The 24,764-nt window shown below is 36.9% G+C and overlaps 2 protein-coding genes across 4 annotated transcripts; one reads left to right on the forward strand and one right to left on the reverse strand.

Moving 5' to 3' along the window:
* The first annotated feature begins 325 nt into the window (after positions 1-325).
* LOC579550 lies at positions 326-7,574 on the forward strand. Of its 3 annotated transcripts, none has more exons than XM_011675066.2 (10): positions 326-781; positions 1,731-1,973; positions 2,544-2,679; positions 3,243-3,505; positions 4,208-4,354; positions 4,781-5,004; positions 5,363-5,551; positions 5,809-5,983; positions 6,290-6,435; positions 6,955-7,574. In XM_011675066.2, exons 2-10 carry the CDS (start codon positions 1,830-1,832, stop codon positions 7,235-7,237), a joined length of 1,707 nt encoding a protein of 568 aa, XP_011673368.2. In that variant the 5' UTR covers positions 326-781; positions 1,731-1,829; the 3' UTR covers positions 7,238-7,574. The 3 variants fall into 3 exon arrangements, with proteins under 3 accessions (XP_011673368.2, XP_784753.3, XP_011673366.2); XM_779660.5 differs by having other exon boundaries at positions 327-809; XM_011675064.2 differs by lacking the exon at positions 326-781 and adding an exon at positions 888-1,020.
* A 1,758-nt stretch (positions 7,575-9,332) lies between these two features.
* LOC579608 lies at positions 9,333-24,305 on the reverse strand. The gene is made up of 9 exons (XM_794954.5): positions 23,959-24,305; positions 21,678-21,903; positions 20,298-20,483; positions 18,151-18,442; positions 15,829-15,985; positions 15,243-15,409; positions 14,476-14,612; positions 13,079-13,245; positions 9,333-12,115 (listed from the first exon to the last, which is right to left on the reverse strand). The coding sequence occupies exons 1-9, from the start codon at positions 24,238-24,240 to the stop codon at positions 11,723-11,725; spliced, it is 2,007 nt and encodes a 668-aa protein (XP_800047.3). The 5' UTR covers positions 24,241-24,305; the 3' UTR covers positions 9,333-11,722.
* Positions 24,306-24,764: the final 459 nt, after the last annotated feature.

Consider the following 24,764-nt stretch of genomic DNA (forward strand, 5'->3'; position numbering starts at 1 on the left):
ATATATATATATATAACAGCTAGTTAGACAGAGAGCTAGATAGACAGATATTGAGAACAAAAACAAACAAACCCCAAAATGAAAGGCAATTATGACTGTAGACTGGAGAAGTAGACAAACCATAATTTGAATATGTATTTGCATGGATCGGGCATGATCGGGCATGAGATTTGAGTCTCAAATTTATACTAGTACGAGGGCCAAGATCCTTAGATAACTATATATGAACTAGATATAGATTTGGAAAGGGTAAATCAATTCATTCCCGAACTTTTCAAGTTGATCATAAAATATATAGTCCTACAAAAAACATGATCGAAACACCATTTCTCACATAGCGGTCTGATTTGTTAAGACTAGCAGCAAGCAATTTCCCACTGATTTCGTCATTCAAAAACGGTACAACAACAAGAGATGGGTGTCAACGTGTGGTGCAAGAATTGTCGGCTGCTGTGGCCTATAGTCCGAGAGTATTATAAAAGAGCTTCTGCCAGTTTTGGATAACATCATTAGAATCGGAGCTGATGGGAAATTGACGGTGAAGTACAAAAATCGAAACACCATTTCTCATATAGCGGTCTGATTTGTTGAGACTAGCAGCAAGCAATTTCCCAGTGATTACGTCATTCAAAAACGGTACAACAATTACGACAAGAGAAGTGTGTCAACGTGTGGTGCAAGAATTGTCGGCTGCTGTGGCCTATAGTCCGAGAGTATTATAAAAGAGCTTCTGCCAGTTTTGGATAACACCATTAGAATCGGAGCTGATGGGAAATTGAAGGTGAAGTACCCTCTGCAATACCTGATAGGTAAGTTGTTACTTTGACTTTCATAAAGCATTCAGCTGCAAGGGAAGATTCGCTTCTCGATCTCGACCGCGGGCCCCTCGCGCTCGCCTCTGTTCCTGCTCGTAGAGTCCGCTGTGGCGAGCGGGAGGCGCGACCGAGAGGGTCGTAGGAAAAGCAGAGAGGATTATAGGCCGGAAGGGAGGGAGTTGAATATGTCGACTATGCATGCATGGTATTTCTATTGTTTTTGTTGTTATTATTATGACTATGATTATAATTATTTTCATTATGATTACTTTCATTCCCGTTACCGTAAATGGTGAACTGCCATACCACCTTACCAGAATTATAGAGCATAAAAAACAAGCCAGACATTATTTATTTATTTATTTCTGATATTTATACAAGCTGCAATTTGGTGGTCTTCCATGAGGCCCTTTTTGGCTGTTTGGTAATAATAAAAACAAATAACAGCATTAAAAACAAAATAGATAAATACACAAGCATATAAACAGGTAAAATACAAATTAATTGGTATCCCCTTGAAATAACTGATCATTCAAGAATCATTCTTGATCATTTACAAGAAATAGGTGAATGGAATTTTCAAATTAAATATAATTTTAAAAAAACGTTCATTTAATAATCTGATATAGCTTAACGCACAGGATCCCAAAATTGTTATATACATATTTACATTCAATTGCTCTTTAACTAATACACTTAAGTTGTTTACAAGATATGAAATGTGATCATATCTCTTTTGAATTAAACTCTCAACCAAGCTTTGACGATCTGCACTGAGATATGTAGTAATATATGTATATATATATATATATATATATATATATATATATATATATATATATGTGTATATTTATCTAGCCTTCCAAATATATATAGGATATATATCTACAATTTTCAAATAATTGATTTCTACAGGTAATTGACACTCGGGAATCTCCTGAGCCACAGCAAACATCACTTAATGAAAGTCTAGCCTTCCAAATTCAACACCCCAATTCACATATAAAAACAAAAATGCCTGGACGAGGTCGAGGACGTGGACGTTGGCGTGGACGTGGCCGGGGTGGTGGAAGGAATCAGGGTGGCAGAGGACAGCAGTCTGATCAGGATACAGATGTATGGAACCTCACTGAAACAGCTACTTCTGATCAGGACTTTGTAAGTTGTTTTTGTTTTTTCAAAATAAAAAGGTAATCTGATTTGGAATTGTTCCACATACCATTGAACTTATTTTGAGATATGATTCCACCATCAGAATGGTAAGTATAAAAATCCAACCAGGAAAGAAGATAATAATAATAAATAATAATCAAATAACTATTAAGTTTGCAGGAATATAGTGCAGTTATTGACTAATTGTTTTAGAAATAGTTATGTAAAGTTCTCAAGAAATAATCTGTCTATTTTTTTCTGCGCAATTTAAAATAGATTCATATATATGCACTCCAGAAACAGTTAAATACCACCTTCAATCAAATACTTGCATACTGGTTTCCATATGAATATCCCCAGTTGTGTATTGTGTGTAAAAGTGAATCTTTGAATAGAGGATTATGAATATTAAGTATACATTTTAATCACTTATTATAGTGTTTTGAGAAAATGAGCAATTAACCAAGCAAAAAAAGACATATTTTGGTACGATCTGATTTGAAAAGTACAAAAATGTCTGTATGTTTACATCCAATTGATATGGTTATGTGCAACCTTTCATTTTGTTGGTGACAGGAGAAACGACCCGAGTTGCTCTTCACATCATCTAAAGTGACCTTTGACCAGCACTTGGCTGCTCAGGAAAGCTACAAGAATGTTTATCTGGCTACTATGAAGGTCCTGCTTGCCAATGGCGTCAGTGTCTCTCAAGGTAATAAGGATTCTTGCAAAATGTTTGTTAAGATATGACACGGTAACAATCCCTCTCCCCCCAAAACTGCAGTTTTTTAACCCGTATCTGAATGAAAACGAGCTGCAAGCAACAAAGGTCATATGTGTATTCAAAGCTCTGTTTTTTATGAGAGACAGAAATGTCAAGTGTATTATACTTCAAGTTATCATTAAAAAACGCCAGCGGTTTTGCAGCATCATATATAACCAAGGCTTCATTCATTATTTGGCATGTCAGTTCTTGAACACTGTGTATTTGCGTACATGATGTGTGTCTTAATCAGCTAAGCTATTATCAACGTATGTTGGTTTATATTTTTATGTTTATTACGTTTTACTTATTCAACTTGTAAGTTATGTAAAGTGCTTAGAAACAACATGTAAATTAATTGCTTTATAAATGTAAATTATTGTTGTTGTTGTTGTTGTTTGATGTTGTTATTATTATAATTATCATTGTCATTAGTATTGTTATTATTATTAATACAGTTACCGGTAAGTAGTACCATTTTCATTATCATTATTATTATTTTATTCAAACAGGGATTAAAGTTCGTGCATTGGCTGTAGCATGGGCTCGCAAGGACCACGCCCTGGCTGAGACCTTCCTTCAGGACTCTGAAACCTTCACCATGGCAGAGATCCTGAAGGCTCTTAACCTCCTGGATGCAGGGCGTAGGATGCGGGAGAAAGAGCGCCACCTCAGGCAGCTTCAGGTACAGATACAGGAGAAGGTCAAAGTCAACCCTAAAAAGATGTCAAAGGTCAAATCGGATATTGACAACTTCAATGCCACCAAGCCTAAGGTAAACTATCTATTTTGACAAATTAAGTATTTAGTTTCATTAGAAAATTTATGGTTAATTCAGTGCGAGTGATATTGCCTCAGGTTTTATGATGCTTTTAAATTCAAGGTAGTTTATGTGTTATGGACATGTGAGTAGGCTAGGGTTAAAGGTAAAGACCAGTATTGGAAACGCCCCAATTTCAAAAAATGAAATGGAAGCTCTCATTACCAATCATGTGAAAGAATATGTTTTGACTAATACATCATGATAAAAAATTTGCCGGGAAACCGCCTACTAATTCATATATTTGGTAAATTTGTTTCTCTCATGGTCTGTGAGAGATATAGGGTAGTCCCATATACATCTTTCTGTGTATAGTGCTTGTAACTTTACCAAGACTGGGCCAAATTTCTTATCATTTTGATAATTCCAGAACCTTGCAGATGCTAGATGCTAGATGATCAACCTTTTCTGATCGATTCCACAACGTTTCTTCCACAATGCAATCGCATGACCATAACTGGTCTTTACCTTTAAGAATATATGTCTAATTGTGACTTAAAATGTATGTGGAATCAAACTCATAAAGAAAATTTGTGCAAGAGAATATGATGGCATACATCTACGAGCTACAAGCACAGGACAAATAAACCATTTACCAACACAAAGAATTTAATTGCTATGTTTTGATTATCCGTACTGTGTGTGTTTGCATGACAGGTTGGTTCAGTGAGTGGAGCGCTGAGTCGTCATATCCGCCGTTGGGTACGCAGTCTGACCAGTGCTCAGCTGGAATTCTATGCTCTGCACTATCCCAAGGAACCATGGAAAACTCTGGCTGATATTTGCCATCTTAATCCAAAAAAGGTAACATAAAGTTCCCTCATTTTTCTATATGTACACTTCACAGTACCAACGGTATATGTATGTATATCAAATTTCATTCTTAAATGGGTACAAAATTGTAGAGTTTTGAACTTTCGGCAAGACTTTCATTATTGTTTAAGGAAATGGGGGGTAAAGAAACACCAATTTATGTAAACTCTATTATTTTGCTATTTTCTGAACTAATATTCTTTCTGATAATATTTGTAGTTTCAATCTTTTAAAATAAATTTTATTCCATGTATATATATATTGTGTTCAGTTACGTGACTTTTTATTAGACCAATGTATATAGCAATGAATGAGAATATTAATGTCAGCTGAAGAAGAAACGTTAATTAGTTTATTCTTTGAATAATTGCTTGAGTAATTCCTTTCATAAAATATATATATATGTTTATAATGTAGGACTTTCCTGAGAAGCCATGGTTCCTGCCATACTGCTTTGGTGAGCCAGCACCAAGTGAAAGCTTGGTTGCCAAGTGTGCTGGGATGAATGCTGAAAACATCGATGAATTGGTAAAGGGAGTGGATGTTCCGTACACTCACATCAAGCAGTTCACCGTCAATCTCACAGAGGAGAGCAAGGAACGTATAGCCACCTACGAGGAGAAGGTCGACACCCTCCTGTGGTGAGTGCCATGAATCTTTTGTGACCCATTCATTGAACCATGGACCTACTAATCTAATGTAGCTCTTGTCACTTTACTGGCATGGTTTTATATCCCACCACTGCCACCGTCATAGGAGATGACGACACTTCAATCTCAATACTTGCCATGTCAGTTTTATGTTGGCAGACTTGACATTCATGGAGTTTTGGACAAATTAACACTACAGGGCTAGTTTTAATGACACTTCTCTGAAAATAAAGTAATTACTAGAACTAAGATTACATCCAGCTATACCTCTTGAGCTCTAAAATACCATTTCATCATTAGATAGAATCCAAGATTATCTACTCTAATGATCCTTATATTCTCTTTCTAGGTACTATGAGGATCTGCATTGCCCTAAGGTAGATGAGGTGATCTGCCGTCGTATCAGCGATGGGGAGGCAGTGACTCTACCCTCAGGAAAGCTGATCGAGAGGTTGCTTTTGATGAAGACCCAAGGGATTGGATCCTGCGTCATGGAGTCTCTCATTCCCGAGGCAGCAAAGAGGCTCAAAACCATGAAGTGAGTTTACAGCTCAGTAACTAATATACAAAACGAGAATGTAGGTGTTGTACACAAGTGATGTAAGCACTTGACTGATAGATGTAAAGGTCACATGGATACCGGGTGGGAAGGAATTCCTTCAGAATATTTGTCTGCTTAGTGAACAATCAAAACCTGTAACAAAGGATCTGTCTCTGGTTTGGTCAAGTGAAAGCTGTTTAACTTTGAAGCCATATATGACTAAACTGGAAACGATATTTTGTTTTTTTTATCAGGGTTTCCTTGGAGGCTCCTGTAGCTATACTTGGTGACCGGTCACCTTCCATGGACATTGCCATCAAGACCAGTACTATCATAGCAGGTCTTCTGACTGCCATCACAGATGCAAAACTCTCCTTCTTCTCAAATAAGGACTATGTGCCTGAAAAGATCCCGAAAACCATAACTGAGGTAAGTGTTCAAACCCTTGAACCCCTTTTTTTCCTCGTGACTTAATAAGGGATTAGCTCTACCGCTGCTCAAACAGTACTATTCACATTAATGTCAAAAAAACTTCCATGGCAATTTAAATGTTATGCCAGCTAGTTTCATTGAGAAAGGTTATCTACTAGATGCCATACTTTAATCCAAACCTCTTTGATGTCCAATTGCGATTAGAGATTCTAGTAAGCCTAGAAAGATGAAGTATTTTTTGGGAAGAATTTAACAAGTATTTGAAAATAAGTAAATTGTTATCACGATATGTTATGATCATAGATACTTAAGATGGCCTCTACTCTGAAGACACATGGAAGCACGGCCCCTGCAGCCAGTCTTTGGCCGTATTATGAACGCAAGGAGGTTATCAAGACATTCGTAGTTGTGACGGATGAGGAGGAAAACTGTGATAATAATGGCTATCGGTAAGTTCAAGATTAGATGTAAGTTTTATTGGTTGAGCAATATAATTATGCAAAAATTTACAAAATCATAATGTAAAGCAAATTGGGGACTTTTTCATTAGTTCATACCTTTTTCATCAAAGGAATATGGAAATTGTTCAGAAAATATTTGAAATCTTGTGAATGAATAGTTACTTTATTTTTTTTTATGTCATCAAGAACAGACCAGACTGTTCTGAGTCTAAATATAAGAGATATGATGTGTGTATACTGGAGGTGTATCATGTACACAGTCTTTAGATTCATAGATGGTATTTGGTGTTTAATGTTACTAGTGATATTATGTCCATCCTTTATCAATGTCAGTTCAATTGTCCCTCAACACTGTCTTTGGTGTGTGCAAAATATTTTTCAAATTATCTAAATGCATACATGTTGACACACAAAACTGTTGCCTCTATTTTTTTCATAGATTATACATCATTGTACATTTTATGCATTGAATACCAAGATATACTCTGTTTCTTTCTCTACCTGAAGCTTCCAAGCACTATTCAAGAAATACCGGGAAGAGGTGTACAGCGATGCCAAACTGGTCTTCATCTCCTTCCTTCGCAGCCAGCACGCTCCTGGTCAGATGGTCAGTCTGCTGACCGCTGATGGTATCCACCCCATGCAGTTCAAGTTCAGTCGTGACCGGCCTGATCTGACCAAGCTTGACAGTGTCCTGGGTCTACTGTCCACTTCCACCGGTGATTTCAAGAAGAAGGTGGACCGAATCGCCCAAGAAATGACCGATGCTCAGAGACAGGCTGAACCATGAATTTATCAATTAAGCTTACCGTTACCAACATTACCCCATCAAAAGCATGCATTCATTGTAAACACCAAAATGGGGCTGTTGAAATATTACAAGCAAATTCTTTGTCATACCAACTGTTCTTTTTGACCTGTCTGACTAGCCACTATCTGATAATCTGTATCATTTCTACCTGTTCTGCAGAAGCCTTATCATGATCAGCTTGATTATTGTTTCCTGTCAATTATTTTCCATGACAACACTAAAAACAGGAAGGTGATTCAACTTGAAACAAGTTCTAGTCTGGATTCTAGACAGATTGTGTCCTTATAGAGCCTCCTTCAGATATGCTGTGGTAAATAAAAAAAAAATTAAAATGTAAGTGTAATACATTTCATATTTCTTTATCTTACTACATAGATCTCAGTGAATACGCATATGAACTTTGTTACACGCAGTACCGTGTCATATCTGAACAAGCTTTAAGAGTGCAATCAAACCTGGGAAATATGAACTAAATCACTTTTGCTTCTTTCTTCTCAACATATGTATGGGAACATCTGCAGATGCAAAAATTAAGTTGTGGTAGTTAGCAAGGCAGTCAACTCCTACAGAATTCCTTGTCGAACCTGAAATAGATTCAAGTCATATGATATTGATATAGTGCTCGATTTTTTGTATCAATCTACAAACATTCCTAGAGAGCTTTCTTACAATAATTTCATTTTTACATTTGCCACAAAAATTCTTTTATTACGTTTTCTGTTTATATTTTGTTATTTATATATTACTACATGTAGTGATGATCATTATGCAGCATATTCTTACATCTTGCTAAAGTGCAATTGGTATACTACTTTTGTATGATGAAGTGTTACAAATTTTCTATTTTGTTCATTTTTGAAACCAAAGGACTTTCAAATATAGAATAAGAATAATATAAATGAAATTTATCATAGAAGTACAGTAATTATGTGTGAAACGATTGAAAGTTCCTTGTTATTCTTCATTTTTGTTGTTGAATAGAGTGATTTATTGGTGAACAATATATTTGTTGCCATTATCATGTATTTTAATTGTTATCATAGCAAGTGCTATTCTGAAAATCTCATACAGGTACTCGCACATTATTTGCTACACTACTATTGCCTTTCATCATTTTATCACAGATCAAACATTAATGTTTAATTCTACAATAACAATAACGATGATGGTTCGATAATGCAATGAAGTTGGGAGAGAATTTTATATACATCTCGTGAGTTTATATAGTCTACGTACATTTAATTGTAATAAACAACATGCAATTAGTTTGTTATTTTTAACTATTTTTATGCTCTGAATTATTGATTACTCACCATTGGCATGAAATAGAGAGAGAGAGAGAGAGAGAGAGAGAGGGGGGGGGGGAGGGAAAAAGAGAGAGAGAGAGAGAGAGAGAGAGAGACATACACACACACACGTACACACACAGAAAGAGTCACCGATTGAAGGAAGGATTGCTTTGTGCAACACAATGGCTTTGCAAAACAACCCATTCCATCATCAAGGTCACAAATGCCCTTACAAACTGCTGTGAACGCCATACCAACAATTTTTATACAATGGAAATTCTGGAAGCCAATGGAAAAACAGGTAGATTCGTACAAAATAATCGTTCGTACAAACCTTTGTGACCATAGCTTTAGCTCCATGATAATGTTGCTCAGTAAAGCGTGTATAGAGTTATATGTAAACAGTTTATGATTTAAAAGCATATAACTTCTTTATAAAAAGCATGGAATTATATTTATACAGTTCATGGCTTGTTCACAATCACCATTTTTCTTGGACATACTGTAGTATGCAGAAGCAACAGTTTCATATCATTTTCTATTAATAAACACTAATGAGAAAATTATAAATATAAGGCTCATAGTTTGTTCACAACTACCGTTTGTTTTCAGTTTTCATCTTTTCTTGGAGGCACTCTCTCTCTCTTACTCTCTCTATATAATTATATATACAAAACACACACACACACACACACTGTTTGCAAAAGCAACACTTTCTTTTCTCATTTTCTAACACGATTAAAAAAATGCTAGGAAAATGATATTAAACATCAAACTCAAGAGCATAGTATTGCATGGTTATTTTAATCAGATTTAGACATTTATTTAAAAACTCTGGACCACATTTCTAGCCTTTGCACTTTCAGTTTCTTGCTGCTAATTCCTCTCAGAATCCAGAGCATTGATTTAAGAAACGTTCAGAAGTACAAGTTTGCTGATATCCTATTAAAACATGTGAAGTGAAATAAACAGGTGTTCGATATTGGAGAACTTGTACTAACAAAGGTTTCATGAAAGAATGCTTTTGAATCCTGTTATTTCTTTGTACCCATCTCTCCTTCAAACTACTTCATGTTAAGTACTAATATCTTCCTACTCTTATCATTCAAACCTTATATATATCATAACTTTCATCCCTCGACTGCCTTTAGTTACATGTATATATCTCAGTTTTACTCTGTATATTTGTATTCCTTATGTGAACAAAAACAGACAAGAAGGCAGTATCTGTAACTTCATCTTACTCGTCATCTAGCCAATACAGCTACATTTGACTTCTTCAACATTGATTCAGAATAACATCCATTTAAGATTTTATACAGGATTTATTTGTGCAGAGTCATTTCAGGGAAGATTCCTTTGCTGATAGCCTCGTGTTCCTTAACAACATAATAAGCTTTGTTTGTTTTACTGTCTGCATTCATCCACAAAATGTAGCTACAAGGAGTTTCATTTTCACCTCATAATGGAGAACAACATTGCCTTGTCCCCTTCATTCTCTCTCCTATATGCTCATCTACTCTTGACCATCCCTTCCCACCTCTGACCATGTTCTGTGCCATGTCCATCTCCTTTCCTCCTTGCATGTCTGTCATCACGCACTCATTCATTCATATCTTTTATATTTCAGCCATATCCAAATTTCATCTTCAACTTTTATATTGCACTATCCACAACTCCAGCCTTTTCTGTTGCCTACGTAAGTCTTTTCCTTCTCCTTTTTTTCTTTTGGTCCTTGTAGGACTATCAAAGAGGCTTTAGGAAATCAACTTAACACTATTTCAATAATCCTGATGGATCAATTATTAAGATTATAAACAGTACAATGACAGGTTACCTAATCAAAACATAACAGCAAAACAAAAGGGCAATGAAATAGCTGTTAAGTTGACTTCTTGATAGTTGTTGAAATTGCGTAATATTTCTAAATTTTCAGCCAAACAAGATTTCTTCCCATTTGTCTTCAGCCTTCCGTGCTACATGCTCACCTATATTTTTTTCCTCTGGCCTAGTTTGCCATTTTCTCTCATCCCTTCAATTCCTTGATGGATCAATACCTATCATTATAATCTGCAATTTTCATTTTTTCTGAGAAATATTATACTTTTTCCCTTGGATACTATGTGGACACACTGCTTTGGCATCATATCATGTTAGATGGAAAGTTCAACCTTTAAAATCAATAAACCTCTACCTATATTCTGCTATAAACTTCAATTTTACTTTACCTGTCCATAATGATAATGACAAACACCTGATGAATCTAAAATCAAATCTAGATATTATATAATGATAAGGAATTTTTCTGCAGTATTGTAATCTCAAGTATAGCTTGACAAACAATCAATCTTAAAGTATGATACTTAAACAGTGGCTGAGGCATATGACCAAAAAAAAATCAAATTAAAAGAGAGCCTTGAAATAGCGCACTTTTTTAATCTGGGGTTGTTCAGCTTATGTCTTCTTTTATAACAGAAAATAAATATATCAATAATTAAATAAAAGCCCAATATTTAGTATATTATATATATGCTAACAAAAAGTTAGCATGATTTTCAAGAAGAATGTTATGAAGTATTAAATATTAGTACTGCTTCCATAGCTCATCTACTGTATCTCCATAGTAAAGACTTTCTTCTTATGTCTTTCAATAATTTAAAGCACCAATTATTTAACAAAAATCAAGTAAAATGTGCTTAATTAAACTTAAAGTTTCCCAAATACATTTCATCTTAAATATAGCATAAAATGGAAGACCGATTGTAATTTGATTTAAGTAGCCCAGAGAAATGTAGTGACACAAAAAGACACAGCCAGAACAAACAAGGGTAATAGATAGTGATGTTATACTTTGAATTTTGATTTGTGACAGTGATGGAATGTTAATACAGGGAGCAGGTCAATGGCCTTTGCTTCTCCCTCACATCCGCTTCATCACAGTGGATGCAATATTTTAAAATTTGTATCATTTGACTATTTTCTGTTCAATGTTCTTGTTAAATTGTTTATTTCTGCATACATTGTATTTTTTAAGAGAGGTGAACTAAAAGAATTTGAATTTGAAGGGGAAAAAAATGTGGTTCTACTTCTGGGTGATAAAGAATGCATTTTGCAGTCTGGATGCTTTTCTTCTAGCCAATACATTTCATTTAAGTACCTTGCATATTAATTTACTTCAAACTCTGTCCACCTTACTCCACTTGAGATGCTCAAGCCCGATCTTGTTCACATCTTTTCTTCTGCCATAGTCCTTCCCCGGTGGCACTATCCCAAGACATGCCTTCACCAGCCTTCCAATGCACAGACCTCCTTGCTGGTAAGCTTCAAGCAGATTAAAACTATTTGACGCACCTTTGATGTCTCCGTAGATCTCGTACTCGTTCACATACAGAATGATGATCTCTTCCAGAAGATCGACGACAAACTTGGTACAGTCGCTCTCCGTGCATTCTACCAGGTCTTTGATGAAGCTCTCAAGTTGCACGGCGATGTAAATCTCTTCACATTCCTTCAGTGTGTAAGCGACGTCTTGTAAGGCTGTTCCTAGGAGCTGGAGACCTTCATAGATCTGACGGTTGAAAAAATGTTTTAGAATAATCCTCATGATAAAAACTAACAACACAAATTTAGAAAAATAATTACCTACAATAGAGCCCATATCAGGAAAAATGTGTTACCATATTAAGCCATTATTCGAAAAGCTTTGAGAACGGATTTGTCACATTTCAATAATTCAACTTGATAAACAGCAGGATAATTAAAATTCTATGCTACGCCTACATTTTCATATCTTTCTACTCAAGTGTTTAAGTCCTGGGGATGATATAATCTCAACATTACAATTTGCTCACATTACAGTTCTATATTCTATGAAAGGAGTACTTTTCAGGTCATCTAGTCTGATTTTGATGACCAAGATCATCTACAATTAGGAGTGCTTTTCAACCAGATAAGGAACATCTTTTTTTGAGCATTTTGAAATGTACACAGATACCATCAAGATGAAGGATGAACAAGGGGGCTTTGATTGCAATCTTGTCACTTAAATTCCGTAAAAAATATGTTTGTACCGGTACTCGGTGGCACTCTCAGAATTAAATACAATATCACTCTCAATTCATGCTTATCAGTCTTCTTCTTTCATTGGAGTACATCCCTCTTTACAGAGTATTGTCATACTATAATGAGGTGCGCAGGTGGACCACTACACCAGGGTTTCCCCCTAATCTTATACAAATAGTGCAGTGGGTTCTTAACATGCAACGGTGGTGACTCTCCTCTACACGGGGTCTCCTTTAACATCCTATCACAGGATTGCAACCTTAGGTCTCATTTGCAGTACTAGAGTAGGCAGCCTAAAAAAATCTTGTGCCAAAAATACATAATTTTGTAAGGAAATGAGTAGCAGAGCAGATGGAAGAGGAAAAAATATGAGTGCTATAAATAGCAGTACGGTTTGGCTATTTTATTTTCTATTTTTTCTCCAAGTGATTTAACAAACCAAGGGTGAAAAGGGTGTAACGGTCATTACCTGAGCATTCTCAAAGGCATCAAATGCAGCCTGAAACTTCTCCACGGTAAGAAGGCTGTCATTCACACATTCTCCTATGCCCTTGTTGAATGCTCCGAGCCCTGTGAATATCCCCTGGTAAAGCTGCAGCAAGTCACTCTCTTGAGATTCATTGTAATAAGTGATATCTGAAGAGGGATATTTATTTATTTTTTAATTATTTTTTCGGCACTTTCAAGAAATATGACAACGAAACAATATAATCATGGTGATAACAAAATTAGAATGACAAAAATTATACAAATACAAATTTTTGTAGCAATATTCTGAGTGCAAAAGATGGCGGCCAGAGAAGAAGAGAGCAAACTTATTCATTGTAACCGTAATGGTCCCTCAAATCAATCATGTTTTAGTTATGATAACCTCTTCTGTCAAAGTATCTTCATGAAGTGCTTTCAATTACCCATTATAGCTTGTTATTCTAATTCCAAACAGAACTTTGCACACACCTTCCTCCATGCAGACCATTCAAGCCTATCCCCAATTTACAGGTATATACATGTTAATTCAACCCACAGTGACATTCATTCCCTACTGAGTTCAATTCAATTCAATTCAATTTTATTTCGCAATATAAAAATCAAAATATACAAAGTAACAGTAAATTTTAACTATGTTTACAAAGGTTATATGCGGGGCTTTCCATGAAGGTTGTGAAAACCTGTGAAGTTGGATCGCCCAACCTGTGAAGTTGGATCGCCCAACCTGTGAAGTTGGATCGCCCAGTTGCCATTTACACACCTGGGTAGAAAGGAGCAATTCATGTAAAAACGCTAGCTACAATACCATCTTGGGGTTTGAACCCATGACCCCAACAGTGTATTTTTTTAATCAGGTATTTTTTCCACCCTCTATCAATACCACCATAAGGCCTAAAAAAAAAGATGTTGTATTGCCCTTTGCAACTGACCCAAATTTGTTGAAATCTACGGTCGGCTTTTAAAAAAAGTTGTTTTTCCCCCTTTTTTTAGAAAAAAATGTATTAAAGCATTCAAAACTGAGAAATATCAGCCAAAAGAGGGAGTAAAAAAAAAAAGAGGAAAAAAACAACAAGATTTCTGACCGACCGACCCATGTTTTGGCACCTAAAAGGCAATACAACATCTTTTTTATAGGGCCTAATGTGAAATTGAGGCAGTGCTTAAAATCAGTTGAAGATAATTCTTTGATTTAGTTTCTAGATGTATTTCAAAATGACTATAGTCCCATAAGATAATGATATATTGATCATAATAATAATAATAGTACATGAGAGGAAGACTTTTGCAAATTGCTAGCCAGATAAAAATAATTGTTTAATTGGAGAAATGTGGGAGGACCTTGACATTCTAAAAATGGTAAAAGTCTTGACGACCTACATGTCTCTACGATGCTGACATACTTCTTGTTGACGAGGTATCTAACCTGATACGAGCCATTAGGTAGGTATGAAGCCATTGATGCATTGCCAGCTCTTACTGGGTACTTCCCAGGGTTGAGAGTTCCTTGAACATACCTGAAATAAAAGATTTTTAAAGATTATCTTCAACTTCAATCAAACAGATTAACTTCAACTTCAGTCATTACATATTAATGAAGCCATAGAAACATTGACCGTTCTTAATGGATGCTTTCCAAGGTTGAGAGCTCCTTGGACATACAGTTATAAATATATCATGAGACTAACATCAACTGCAGTCAGTGGGTAGGTAAGAACCCATGGATACACTGCTTGCTCTAACTGAATGCAAACCAAGATTGAGTGATTGAGTCCTCCAAAAACATACTTGCAATCAATTTCAATCATACCTTCACTCAATGTCAATCAAACCCTTGGTAAGTTCAATTGTCTCTGCAATCACCTTCAATCATCCCTGCAATCACCTTCAATCATCCCTACAACCAATTTCAATCATACCTTCACTCAATGTCAATCAAACCCTTGGTCAAGTTCAATTGTCTCTGCAATCACCTTCAATCATCCCTGCGATCATACCTGCAATCAACATCAATCATACCTGCAATCATCTTCTACCTGCAATCAACATCAGTCATACCTCCCTTTGGGAGTTCAAAATGACCCCCTCTCCTAAGTAAAACATAGCTCTCAAACGCCTAGTTATAATAGGGTTAACCATAGACCCACCTGTAATCCACATATTCATCATCGTTTGCTCCAGAAGGAAAGATAGCCACCCAGTCCATGTTGGTTGCCTCATCCACAGCCACAGACCAGGACACTGAGAGATTGGTGCCCCATGCTACACTGTCTGGTGTAACATTGAGGGACCGTGCTGGCTCCATCACTACTACCTGTGGGGAACGATAAATGATTAAATTGGCAACTACATTGGCAACAGTAAACCTCTTGCTTCAACACTTTATACCAGATTCCCAAGAATCACATATTTTAGCAAATGTGTACATTGTTTATTGCTTATAAATATTTTTGATAAAACACATACAAGAAAGGTTTCAGATCTCGAACATCTCCAACAGACAAAAACCCCTGATGGAGCACCCTCCTGTCTCTCACCCATACTTCCACTTTGACTCATTTAAGAAAAACCTTAAGATACACACCTCTTACGTCAATGTCGACTTATTTCTTTTTTCTTTCTTTTTATCATGAAGTTCTTGATGTAAAGCGCATTGATTTGAGCAATGTGCTGTTTGGTTTTTTGTGCTAAGTAAGAAACAGTGGATGGATGGATGAATGGATGGATGTTTACCTGGTTGCTGGCATTGAGTCCATAAGCCATCCACCAGCCACCCTTGTTGACGGTGATGTATGGGTTATTGATAAACGCTGCCTTAGACAGGTCCTGAGGAATCTTGCTCCATGTATTCCAAGAAGCGTCTCTATCGAGCTGCCAGGCTTGCCATAACCTGTCAATCAGGAATGAAAAGACTATGAAAAAGGACTATAGCATCATTACTAGAATACCCTATGTGTTGACGTGCCCCCTCCTGTTTTATTGACGTAGGCTATGTTATGTGGAAAACACTCTGTCCCTTGGATTGGACGTTAAAATGGAGGCCCAGAGAAGAGAAGAGTCACCACCTTAGCACGTCAAGAACCTACTGAACTATTTGTATAAGAGTAGGGGGGACCCTGGTGTAGTGGTTCACCTGCCCACCCCCAATCAGTAATATACCAGGAGGAGAGACCCAAGGGTCATAATGATTCAGTTCACGTTTTGCCTCCCAGGCACAGGTGGTGCCAAATACTTTACAACAACTCTACATGTCTTTAAAAGGGAATGCATTATAGATGTGGCACGTGCGGTAGTAGAAGGAAAAATAATTAATCAAGAGAAATCTGCTAGTCAAATTTCAGAAAAACTGGACTAAGAATGAAGAGATACGATAAGAATTTTGAACCAAAAAAATAGGAAGAAATAAAGAAAAGCCATTGTTAATGTAAGACATAGAAAGAATATCTAAAATAAAAGACTATTGGATCAAAAGCTACATGTACATTCGTGTAAAATCAGTCAATCTCATACATGCAACTAAAACATAGAGGCATTAGTATTAATATACAACCACGTTGTATAATATGATTGCATGTATAGTGTATACATGAGTGTGGCTATCAACTGTTAGCAGATGGTCAACTAAGTATTACTGTGAATAAAGTCAGATCAACTAGCTAAGACAATGCCTATGAAACAATGAAAAATATGACCATAACTGAGGTCAAATTTTGTGGACATGACAAAAACAAACATCATGATTTTTTCTTTTTAATCAATGAAACACCACGTTTTGACCTCACTTCTAAATTTACTTATCAGCTCGTTTCATTTATGGTGATATATAGATCTGGGTATTCTATTACAGTGTGTCATATGTCCCTTATCTAGTAAGAACAAAAGAAAAGGCAACTTCCTTGTTCCTTTTAATATAGCATGCAAAAAAGAAGGGAAAAAAGACGTCCTAAGTATGCTTCTATGCTCCTCTATCGTCATATTTTACCTTATTTAATTTAATTGATTTTAATGCCTATTTATTGATCATCCTATGCAGTTGCTTGCATTCTATTCATGGTACTCTAATAATGCCTTTTTATTGTCAATGCATACCGGATACATGGCTATGGCAAAATCATGCGTTCGTAATTAACGGAAAGCATGATTTTGCCATGCACCCAGTAATCTGTAAAATAACAGATTTTTGTATTTTTAAATTTTTTTTTGGCCCTATTTCATAAAACAGATGATGCACTGGTTTAAATTGTGGGTCGGTGAAATTGTGTGTGTGTGGTACCTTCAAATTTTGTTTTAAAACCCACTCGGCTGCGCCTCGTGGGTTTAAAGGTACCTTGTGCACACAATCCCTACCGACGCACTCAAACCTATACATCATTTGTATACTGAAGAAGGTTTGCTAACATCATTAACGATAAAACCATGTGTGCCTGAAACTACAAAAAGAAAGAATCACAACTAACGCAACACTAATTATTTGCAATTCACAAAAGTTTCTTGCCATGAAACTTGCTGCTGTTCTTTCTATCAAGGTATCTCCTCCTGGTCGAAGGTTGATTCCACCTTTTTCCACACATCTCTGTTTTCCGCCACCCTAGTACACTCTCGCATCATCATTTCATTCCATTCCCGGTCTTAATGTTCCCCTCCCAGTTAGTTCTGGGTTTCTTCTTGGTCTAGTACTTCCTGCTTTTTTTTCCTATATATCTTTCTGGTGCTGTTGACAAATCAGAAAGGTTTATAATAATAATAATAATAATAATCTTTTACAGTCCACTCCAAATTTTATTAAACCGAAACGGAAATTCTTTTTGCCCAATTGATCGTGAACCCGGCAGCCACTGAGCAGTGCCAAATCAACGTTGCTCTATCCCTTATTGTTGAACGCCAAACAAGGTAGCAGCAACTCCCACCTTTTAACATCTTTTGGTATGACGCGGCCAGGGTTCAAACCCCAACCTTCCGGTTGCTGAGAATGCTCTACTGACTGAGCCAACACTCCAGTGATTATCATCGCAAAAGGGTGTGATTAACAAAAAATAAGTCAAGGTTTATACTCACTGTCCAGTTGTATCTTGCACTCCAAATATTTCAACCCCAAAGTGCACATTCCTGCTCATGGCAAAATTGTTCTGCACCCCTCCTAGAGTGAATGGAATCTTCCCTCCAGTCTGATACCAGGAGCCCCACGTACAGTAACCCCAGGGATTGTCCACTCCATCACAGGTAGATTGGGAGCACCTATGAATATAATTATCCTCTCCTACCCCTCCAACCATAAGCTTGCCATTGAAGATGCTGTAACCCATTATTTCAGCATCGGGTCTGGAAATGGTGGAGAAAGTTGGCGCAACTGAAAAAACAAAACATTAAAGCTTTATTAAGCAATATTTCAAGTTTAAATATCAGAAACATAATATATTGTTGAAATAGTAATCAATCATAAGAAAAACAAAGTAGATAGATTGAAATATCAACAGATAGATATATAGTTTATTGTTCATCATTGCTTCAAAGCCAGATTTTACTGAATTTATATTAATAATAAAAGTACTTCGAAAATTGTAATAGGGAGGAGTTTCTCGTTTCAAGTTGGGTGTATACATGATTGTATAGTCATTGAATAAATCACAATGGATTATGAAATTATGACAGTAACTTAGGATGCGTTTTTGCTGACACTATTCTTGGGCAAAAGAGATTCACTGCTTCATTTCTATTTGTCAGAATTACTATGTCGGTTCAAATGAAACAATGGCAGTAATTGGTTAATGAAACGCCATTCTTCTTTATGAAATTCTGAATGCCAACAACATTTCACAAAATTGATGAATTTGCAACTGATTTTGAAGAAGTAGATATGACGTAGTACTTTCACTGAGCTGTGTAATGCCTTGCTCACACACGCACGATGCAGTGAATGGTTAACCGCCTTACCCCCCCCCCCTTCTGCGGCACAATAAAACATCCTGGTACAAAGTGTATTGTACCTGATACACTTAGGAGTACACTTACACATGTACATGTACGTAACTTAGCCAAGTGAAGTGACACAAAAAGATGCAGCTGGATGGCAAAATCATTATTGTCAAAAACCATTTTTTTATCAAACAGTGCTATAACCACCTCGTTAGAATGTGGAGCTGGGAAATGCATGTACTAGGATTAATGTTACCTGAAATTTCATTCAGATTTGTGAGGAAAAAAAGAACACCCTATCCATTCTCAAACATCATAAATTGGTATGCCTTTTGGGTTCCAATGTGTCTTTTCGTGCCATTATTTTGCTAAGGTACCGTATAAGCCCTTGTTACGTGGAGATAACTTTTTTAACACCTACTTTGCATTTCTCTACATGTAAAATAGATTTTGTATACATTGCCATGTGTCGTGGTCAAGTGGATATGTCACCCGGCTGTGGATCACGGTTCACGGTCTAAGTCCCGCTGCGGCACTAATGTCCTTTGGCAAGACAATGATCTTTGTTTGCCACTCTCCACCCCGGCCCCCCCACTCAATGTTATTTAGGGTACGCATATGCTCGTTCCCTCTTTTTGAAAGCACCCCCTATCTGAGGACTGCCAATATTTCCGAACCCCCCTTTCGTGGGAATTTCGCGGGCTTTTCCTGCCTTGGAGACCCCCCTAAATCAGGAAAAATGCTCAATGTACCCCCCAAAATTCGGAATAATTTCTCAGGAGTCCAAAGAGATGAGAGAAAAAGAAAAAAAAACACCCCCTTTTTAAAGAAATCTCCGGGTGAAAAGTCAAATACACCCCTTTTTTTACAATTCTCGGGCCCGACTTTGTAGCACGAAAAGTACCCCTTTACCGGACATTTTGGCAACACGCATGCGGTCATTCCGACCTCTGAGTGGGGGGGGCCGGGCTCTCCACCCAGGGGTTAAATGTGTACCTGGTAGGATGCGAAAGTTATTGTGGTTAGATGAGCAAGTGTGCGCTTGTAAAACTGACGCCTGGCTGGAACATTCCCAGGGAGTAGAGAAAGTGCATACATTGTGTGGGGGTAAGTGTGAATCCGATGACCGGGGTAATAATATATATCTGTAAGCACTTTGAGAGGGCCTGTGGTCCTCAAATGCGGTCCTAGACTATATAAGAACAAAGTAACAACTATTATTATTATGTGAACAAGGCTTTGGTACCCTAGGCAATCAAATAGAAGTATGAACATGCTCTTGGTCTTACAATCCATAGCAGTCCAGTCTGCAAAGCTCTTAGCATCGTGTTGCCATGTCCTGTGCATCCGTCCACTAGGTGATATCATGAAAGCTTCGTACTTTGTGCTGTAAGGATTCTTCATGAGCGTGACATCTGTACCCAAGATGGCTGTACCACCAAGACGACTCCACGAACCAAAACTGGTTGAATTGCCTAAAGGTTTGAGAATGATAACAATAATGATAATGATGATGATGATGATAACAATAACATTAATAATAATAATGAAACTACTATTATACTTATACTACTACTACTACTACTACTACTACTACTACTACTACTACCAATTATAATAATATTACAGTACTATCACTACTGCTAACAACAATAATGACAATAATAATAATAACAATAATAAAAATAACAACAACAATACTAATATTAATGATAAGAATAATAACAATAGCAACAACAATAATAATAATAATAATAATAACAACAATACTATAAAATTATAAAACTACTACTAATACTACTACTACTACTAAGTAATAATCGGGAGTGCCAGGAGGGTCAAATCTGACTGACATGAGCACTAAACAAGAACCCACTATTATTATTATTATTATAATACAAGTAATAATTATAAGAAGAAGAACAACAACAACAAGAAAAAGAAGAGTGATTTTACAAATGGCTCTTTAATTTCAACTTCATATTAAATGATTGCCTTTATTCAGAGCATTAATGCAATCAACAGGAAGGAAGGTGCAACAAAATGATTTGACATAATTTTCATAAAAGGAAACAGAAATAATTCAAGAGTAGCATAAGGGGACAAGTTCCACCCCCTCCCTATGCCATCAAGCCTCCTGTGTATAAATGCACAAGCAAAGTATTTGACAAATCTGACCACTCTAATATATCAGTCACCAAGTGAAAAATAATCCTTATCTCTACCTCTCTATCTCTTGAAGGTCAACATTTACAGGGTAATTATCAATTAAGATCAAATATTTGTTCAGAAATTATTTCTTGATGCATCTATTTGGCCCCAGACCAAGTTGATGATAGGTCTCATTGAACAAGCATGGAATATGCTTACTGGTATCTGTGAATTCGAGCAAGAGGGTTTTCTCCTTGAAATACACTGTTACCAATTGGGTAATCATAATTCATGTCAGAGTAGTTTGTGGTTTAATAAGGATGATGGTGAAGGATAGGGTGTGCATCAGTGGCAGATCCAGGCCCCCCCCCCCACTGAGTGAAATATCGGCCGGCACGATTTTCAAATTTCAGCACACTAAATTTCAAATTGATTTCAAATTTGGGCCCCCCCTAAGAAATCCTGGATCCGCGCCTGGTGTGCATAACCAAACAATTTAATGATAATTGAGTAGATACCTTTACACCAATACAGCTGTGAAGCATTGCTGCTGATTGAGCGAGCGAAGACCATCAGCTCCTTGCCATACCAGTATGCAGATACAGAATCAACAAGAATGGATCGCTTGGGCTCGGTGACAGGGATGGTGTTTGAACCAACTTTCTTCCATGGAGAAAATTTCAAGAACTCTACGGCATCTTGCACTGCACTGTAGACCTGTCCATTGGAGGCTTGCACAAAGATCTAGAAGAGAGATGAGCAAGAAGATAAAATGTCTTGGTGGGTACTACTCACATGGCATCGACCAGCATGAAGTTATGATGGAATGACATTGAGATATATCATCAAGCACATACATGTATGTACACTACATGTACTGTCTGGTTAAACTATATTCATCCTGCTGACAGAGTAACAGGCCATACTAATCAATAATCATCATTGTTTCCATAGTAGTACTAGTGTGTAGTGGGGGTTATCTTAGCAGTCAGGTAAAATAACCACCACTACACACTACTATGAAAACGTTAAATCGAGAAGTTTAATGACTATGAAAAATTAAATGATTGACACCTGATCTTTGGGGTCCAATAATACAAGCTTGTCTTTGTTTCGTTTTTAACCTTTGACCTTGTTACCTTGAAGAGTCCAGCAGACTCCAGCTACTGCAGGGAGCACTGGTGTTATGGGTGGGGCATTGGTGTTTGAAGTGCACGAGAAAAAGGCAAATTGGCCATCGCATTCCAGAATCTGGCCAATTTAACTTGCAATGATCCGATGATCACCTACTAAACGATCTCCTTCTACTTGATGCAAGCCGAAGATGATATGATCTCAAAATTTCTGTGCCCAGCAAAAAAATGTGTTTCGACTGGGCTTACTAATGACGCATGCAAATTTGTGGATGGGAGAGATCGCGACCGCGAAAGAAAATAACACCGTCCAGATTCTGGACTTACATGTACATGTACATTACATTGTCATTTGTCATTTGCTTGGTGTTAAGAGCCCCATCTCCTCTACCCTCTGTGACTAAGCCTAGGCCCTGACCTCTATGTTCAAGACATTTAATTCAACCACTGATTTATTTCTAGTGTACATGTAATTCCTCTACAGAACCATTTTTCCCCACAAAGAAGTAGCAAACCTTCTACTTGTACTTAGTAATATCAGTACTCTATCATTCTTTCTTCCATTTTCAGAGTGATATTATCAGATATTGTAATGAAGGCTTTGATTTGTTAAAACCAAAGCTATCTGCCCGAATGATTGCCAATTAAATTGCAACCACAATTTACCACATCACCTGAAGTCCTGAATAATTTGCTTTTAAAATTGACAGTCATTAAAGCAAACTTTTACTGCTCAATTCTGAACTCAAAGCTTTCTTGAAGACCTAAATTCATTTCTAGAAGCCTTCAAATAAAGTTAACCCATTGACTACTGAATTGTCATAATTATTCCCATAGGTTAAGTACAGGAATCACAAGGTTCCAATACGTAACAGGTCAAGAAACCAGCTTCCTATTAAAGCATTTGCTCACTTTTTACTCAAACATAGTAAAGTACAGTCATTTAGATCTTCATAGATCTTGGCACTGAACTTATATGTACTTATCTTACTCCTTACCCCCATCACCAATCCCTGTGGCAATCAAGTTAACCAACCTTAAAATAATCCTTTTTAATCCTTTCAAAATTTACCATTACCCGGTACCTAGAATACAGCGCAAGCTAACAATTTTGTAAGGAATAATCATCATGTGACCAAGCGTCTGAGCCTGATCATTGTTGCTTTCCAAAGAGAAGCAGGATAATCAGGGCTCAGAATCGAAAGGGATTCAATCTTCTATTATGATACTGTACATGAGCTATCAGCTGTAACAATATCTCTCTCTCTCTCTCTCTCCCTCTCTCACTGCTTGTAGACTAGTTGTACACTTGTCCTTTTCCATTCTAGTTTATTTGTTTGGACTACCATCCAGACCATTCTACTAACTGAATAATGAAATTAAACTGCAACAATCACGATATGTGCATTATGACTACTATTAGGCCTAATCATCATCATACTCTTCTTCTTTTCTCCTACATGTAATTCCTCCTCATCCTCCTTCTTTCATTTTTGTTCCTTCTTCTTCTTAATTCTTTTCATTTTTCTCCTTCTCAATTCTCTTCCTCTAACAATACATGTTCAATTCAGGAGATTCTTGCAAATCAAACTTTTGTATACATGTGCATCAAAAGAAGTATAATATGACATTTTTCTAAAGAAGAAACAACGAGGGGTGGACAAACCTGAGTTTGATTCCGATCGGTGTGCTCACACACCGGATTGGACATCGGCTGACTGGCCAGCGGAGCACCAAGCGTCTTCCACGGACTCCATCCGGCTGACGAAGCCTCCGAATTTCCGTAGCTTATCTGCACAGCAACTGGAGTAACCGATCGGAAAGCAAGCATTCCCCGATGGGTTCCAACCCGATTTTCTATCACACATAGTCGTGATGGACTTAATGATCCTAAGCAAGTGGACAATGTCCCGATTAGTAACAAGAAAACAAAAAAGAGAAACTCCATGTTTCACGGTTCACTCGAACTCGTACTCGTTATGAAAACACAACGATCATGTGACCACTAAGGTCATGTGATCGCGCTTGAGTGAAGAGGCCAGCTAGAGCTGCAGAGAAAGTAAAGGGAGAGTGAGGGCGAGAGCGATAAAGAGCAAGATGAACAAGAATCGGAGGGAGAGAAAGAGGGAGAGAAAGAGGGAGAGAAAGAGGGAGAGAGAGAGAGAGAGAGAGAGAGGGAGAGAGAGAGAGAGAGAGGGAGAGAGAGAGAGAGAGAGAGAAAGACAAAGAGAGAAAGAGAGAGAGAGAACAATATATGTATATAAATTATCATTATTATATATATCAAATATTAAATACATGTATCTTTATCTCTCGGTCTCTCTCTCACCCCCTCTCTCTCTTTATATATAATATTATATACAGTGCGTATAAAAAAATGTACTCAAATTTGGTAGCTTCTAATTAAAAAATTATTACCTATGTGACCTTAAATCATATCTCACGTTAAAGGGTAGCTAATTTCTATTTAAA

The sequence above is a fragment of the Strongylocentrotus purpuratus genome, unplaced genomic scaffold, assembly GCF_000002235.5.
Source record: "Strongylocentrotus purpuratus isolate Spur 01 unplaced genomic scaffold, Spur_5.0 spur5_scaffold_15, whole genome shotgun sequence".
NCBI lineage: Eukaryota > Metazoa > Echinodermata > Echinoidea > Camarodonta > Strongylocentrotidae > Strongylocentrotus > Strongylocentrotus purpuratus.